Source organism: Siphateles boraxobius, unplaced genomic scaffold (genome assembly GCF_051911475.1).
Source record: "Siphateles boraxobius isolate OS27281-9 unplaced genomic scaffold, OSU_SipBor_1 103, whole genome shotgun sequence".
Lineage (NCBI taxonomy): Eukaryota > Metazoa > Chordata > Actinopteri > Cypriniformes > Leuciscidae > Siphateles > Siphateles boraxobius.
Genome location: NW_027508704.1, coordinates 1,398,217 through 1,403,688, shown reverse-complemented (window position 1 = coordinate 1,403,688; position 5,472 = coordinate 1,398,217). Strand labels below are relative to the sequence as shown.

General features: G+C 38.8%; 1 protein-coding gene across 1 annotated transcript; it reads right to left on the bottom strand.

Moving 5' to 3' along the window:
* Positions 1–350: 350 nt before the first annotated feature.
* On the bottom strand, positions 351–4,620 carry wfikkn2b (WAP, follistatin/kazal, immunoglobulin, kunitz and netrin domain containing 2b). Its single transcript, XM_077245647.1, has 2 exons — positions 3,959–4,620; positions 351–3,041 (listed from the first exon to the last, which is right to left on the bottom strand). The coding sequence occupies exons 1-2, from the start codon at positions 4,157–4,159 to the stop codon at positions 1,554–1,556; spliced, it is 1,689 nt and encodes a 562-aa protein (XP_077101762.1). The 5' UTR covers positions 4,160–4,620; the 3' UTR covers positions 351–1,553.
* Between the last annotated feature and the right edge of the window lie 852 nt (positions 4,621–5,472).

Below are 5,472 nucleotides of genomic sequence, written 5' to 3'. Positions count from 1 at the left end.
TAATATGTAGGTTTCAAGCTAAATCTAATTGTTTTGATAGCATTTCCTTTTTAGATCTGTTAAATATTTCAAAATGATTTAACAGAGTATGTAAACATGCTAATTGGCCTGTAGGTTCATAGAGTTTTAGTGCTGTTTGTGTCTGACTGAGAAAAGATTCATTCAATATGAAATATGTCATCATTGAGGGGATTTTGTGCTAAAGCAATGGAAAATGATCCACACTTTAGTCCACATGACCTAAGTATTGACAAATTGTACAAAATAAAAAAATAAATAAAAAAAATACAACATTCTTCCAAAACATTTGTTTGCATATTTGGTGTCGTGCACTTGAAAAAGTAGAAGAATTAGACAGAGGTTCAAAGGTTTATTCCACGATGTAAATCATGATAAACACTGAACTATGAAGATAATAAAAAGACAATTGTAGAAATACATAAGTGCTTGTAAGAAATTACAGTCAGCTTTTTGTTTTATCACACTGATGGTTCATCAGTAATCGAAAAGAATTAAAAATAAATAGCTTAAAATTAAATGCAGTCCGTGCTAAATCATATACACAGTTCTATACACAAAGATGGATTATTTCTCCTACTGAAATCGATCTTATTTTCAATATTATAGTACAACTTATCTAAGTGCATTAAGCAAATCTAATCAACACAACAGGAACAACAACAACAAATCTTCCGCCATTAAAGTTCAACCAAACAGATAGGAAAAAGTTAATTTATCCAAAAATGTTCCACAAAATGCATTCATTTCCAACGCTTAAAGACTTTATAAGGCAGCTCCGTTTGAAGTCACTGGGACTTTTCTTTGGCTCGCAGATGTGTTTGATTAATGCGTCCTATGTCCACAAATGTTCTGTTACCTTAACTGTAAGGGCAACTCTTATAAAAACCGTCCAAGTTGATGTGAGCATTTCTATTCAAGCTGTAGAAACTAGGGGTGTAACAATATATCATGTCACAATATATCGCAATACATGTACATGTATTGTGGATAGTTCACTCAAAATAAAAATGACTGTGAGAAATAATTCAGGTTTTCAGAGTTTTAGTGTCAGTACTACATAAAACTGCTGTATATAATGTTGAATATAATGTATAATAATGCAATGGGGGAATATTTGTGGGTCCTGGTAATGTCAGATTTTACCAGTAAAAAGTGGGTGACATTATTTTAAATATATCTAGTCAGTTAGAGATAAAGCATATTCGTGTGAAATAATTCTGTATTTTCAGCTTCAGAATCATGAATATTTGTATTCTGGTGTCTATTGTCCTGTGCTTTGGGTCCAAAACCTATTCATTCACACACACAATGTAACACCAAATTAGCATTATAATCAATCGTACATTTTTTGTTGATCTTTTATCACATGTCTTGGAGTTTCGCAGTAATATGGTATCGTGAGTTCGGTATCCTTACACCCCTAGTGGAAACATATCTAACCATGTCAAACAGTCTGGGTACAAGAACTGTAGCATAAAAGCCTAACATCAGAACAGTTTAATCGTTCGTGAACATGATGTCTGGGAAAAGTCCTACTGGATGAACTCTTTCAAAACGTCGCAGGTGTTTTTATTGATGACCTCGCGTAGCTTCCGGACGCGCCTGACGCTGGAAAGCACGATGAAGCTGTCGGGTTGCAGGACAGCCATGCCGTCATGTACGTCTCCCATGATGATGATCTGCCCGTCTGTGGTGGTCACGTTTGGACACGGACAGGCCGAGTCCATGTTCTGCAGGGTCACCTCAAGCGGATCCTTCCCGAAGAACTTCAAGCCCATTTTCTCATCCTTCAGGATCTCCTCCACCGTGACCAAAGCGTGCCCAGAATCCTGATCCTCGGTGAGCTCCGTCACACGTCCTAAAATCACGAAATCACTCCTACAGAAGCTGGTCACCATCTTGTGCTTCGGTTTGCACGGATTGCATCGCTGGATCCTCGGGAACGGGCATGTGTCTTCGCACGCGTCTTTGGTTTTGAAGTTGTTCTCGTTGCCTTTGCATCCGCCGAACACGAACGGTTGGCAGCGGCGCAGGGATCTGCTATACGCCCAGCGAGGCTCGTACGCCTTGCAAGGTCCCTGGTAAATCGGGAGGTTACAAGGCGCGGAAAGTTCGTCCCGACACGACGACGTGCATGTGTCGTAATCGTCGAAGTGATTGCGGTTTTTGCTGCAGTTGCCGTACGTAAAAGTAAAGCAGTTGTTCCTCTGTGCGTCGTAAAACCAACTCAGCTTTTCTTCTCCGCAATCATCGCTATCCGGCACTTTAAAACACTCCTCGGCTGGGAAACCAGTGGAGTTTAGCTTTATAATCGGCTCTTGCTGGATTACCGACAGCGGGAAATGCGCGAGAATTGAGCCGCCGGGATTGCTAGCCGTGCATGTGTAAACGCCGGCATCTTGCAGTTGTGCGTTGTAGATAACCAACTGCCCGATGTTAGTGACCACTACGTTCCCATGCACGTGATTGGGTTTCATAACCACGTTCCCGTGCTGTTTCTCCCAGGTTATCTCAGGTTTCGGGCGACCTGCAACTTCACAAAGAAAGCTAGCCGTGTCTCCGACGAACACGGATTGCTGGGACGGGATGCCGAGCATTATAGGAGTGTGTATGTGTACCGGAGTCGTGCGCTGGATTGTAGTGGTGGGTAATGCAGTGGTGCCGGGCGGGATAGGACTGGTGTTGGGCCACGTGAGATGAAAACGACACATTACGACCGATAAGGAAATTCCCTTCGAGCACGCTTCGGCATCCATGTAGCACTTGTTGTAGTACGTCATGCCGTCTGAGGCGCAGGTGAAGAGCGGGTCTCTCTCGCACCGGTCCCGGCACTTACACACCGGCTGGCCGTCCCAGATGTCACACTGGGAGCCCTGCTGGGAACACTGGAACGTGTCGCAGGACGCCTCCGTTGGCAAACCCATCGGCCCTTTCTTGCCTGTAGTGTCGATGAAGCGTGCCGCCACACAGCTGCGGTTACCACACACATTGGCACAGCACTTCTCAAATGTTTCACATTCCTGGACAAATGTAAACAAAGAGTGAATAATCCTGATTTATACAAAAAATGTGTGTGTGTGTGTGTGTGTGTATATACTGGATATTATTTGCATGCATGTCCATTTTAGACATATATTGCAGAATGTTGTTGTATTCACTTGATAATCTTGATTACATGAATGAAAGGAAATATACATAATATTGCAATGCAATCTAAATTAGTATATACAAATTTGTATTTTATATACATTAAATTGAACATGCATGCAATTTATATAGAGTATGTATATGTATATATATATATAGCCTATATATACAAACATATATCATATAAACTCAAATAAAATATACTCATATAAAATGTGTATTTTATATATACATTAAATGAAAATGCATGCAATTTAAATAAAATATGTATGCGTGTTAATTTCATATATATATATATATATATATACAAACACACATTTATTGCAGAATATTGTTGCATTCACTTAATAATCCTGATTACATGAATCAAAAGAATTACAAATATTGCAATGTTATAATATATATATATATAAATGACTATATAAAATGTGTATATATCTGCTATCATATATATGAAATGAACAAACATGCAAATAATATATAAATATTACTAGCATGTTTGTTCAATTCACACACACACAAACACACACACACAGACATATATATGTATACATACATATATATATATATATATATATATATATAGAGAGAGAGAGAGAGAGAGAGAGAGAGAGAGAGAGAGAGAGAGAGAGAGAGAGAGAGAGAGAGAGAGAAAGAGAGAGAGAGAGAATATATATATGATGAACATTATATATATAGTTATATATCATATATTAATGAAATGGACAAGCATGCAAGCATATATAACAGTCAAAATGACGACGAATTTCAATGGAATGAAAAGGCAAACCTGGTCAGATTCACATTCCCGCATGCAGGTGCTCATTGCATCAACCCACAGGTTTGGGTTCATGTCGTTTGGACAGATCCCCGCGTGGGAATACGCAACTCTCTGCAAACTCATGCCTTTCACGCACTGCCTGTCCACAAACAGCAGCAAAAACTGTCCCGACACGAACCAGATCCAGCGAGGAAACAGCATCCACCACATGTTCGAGGGCAGAAATGAGGAATTATTTCGAGGACTTTACTAACCTAATTTTATTGAAACAACTGAGCCAGAACTGTGCGACTCGAGCTTCCTAGCAGCAGGACGGGGGGGGAAAAGAAAATCTCCCAGAGATTCAGAATACTGTGAGTGGAAAATTAGTTTAGATCTCTGTATTTATACTCTCTAATAGTTTTCACTTCTTGAGCAACAAAGGCTCGCCTGACCACAAATCTCGCCCTTACGCGCAAATGACTGACATGAATTACTCTGCAGTTCTAGAGAGAGGATTAGAAACATCTGGTCCAGAGTTGGGTTTGTCCTGGGACACCTGCCTCTCAGTGAAAGAACTGAAGTGCTGCTTTAACCCTTTATCTGCGCGCGCGAGAGAAGTGCGCGCGCGCGCGATCCCTTCAGTCCGCTTTAAAAAGAAAAGATGCCACGCAAAAATACAAGAAAGGTGGAACTGGATATTTTCAAATGTCAGCGAATTACTGAAATCAGCATCACACTACATGAAGCTCTTGCAAAGAAATAGCCTATGCATGACAAAAAAAAGTAAATGAAATTGTTTTATTATAAGGTAGAAACAACTGAAGTGGTTGTTCTGAACAAGCATTGACTTAGATAGTATTCAAAATAAATTACTTTAACAATGAAGTATATACTGCATGGGTGTATTTTGCCCAAATGTTTAGTAAACAATTTTTTTTTACCATTTCTACCCCCACAAAATGTGGTGCTTCATGTTCAGTAAAATGATCTTTGCAATCATACACTAAATGGGTGTTGTATTGAGAATCATATTTAGCCCTGTACTTGTGTTGATTAAACAGTCCATTATAATATGACATGCATTAAATTAGCCTAAAATGAGGTTTGATTTTAAGTAGAACACAGTGTACTTTCAGCCTTGTGAGTAAAACACAAAATCTGTTTATGCAAAATCACTAATGCTGATTAAAATATATTATCTCTCATTAGCTCTGCCAAGGAATGTGCACAGGACAAAACACACGCTTCTTTCACTCCTGCCTTTGACTGAATTAAACAACACTGTAATAAATTATATATATATATATATATATATATATATATATATATATTATATATATATAGGCTATTCCAGAAAGTGCTTTCAAAAAGTTAGTTTACTAACCACTTTTATTCTAAAATATTGTTAACATAACCTGACCTGAATATCTTCCATCAGGTTTTAACGCTGGGTTGTTCATGAGAAGCTTCACCTTATTTTACCCCTGTGAACACAGATTTACTCAACAGTGCCTTGTTGTTAACTTTAACTGTTCGACAAT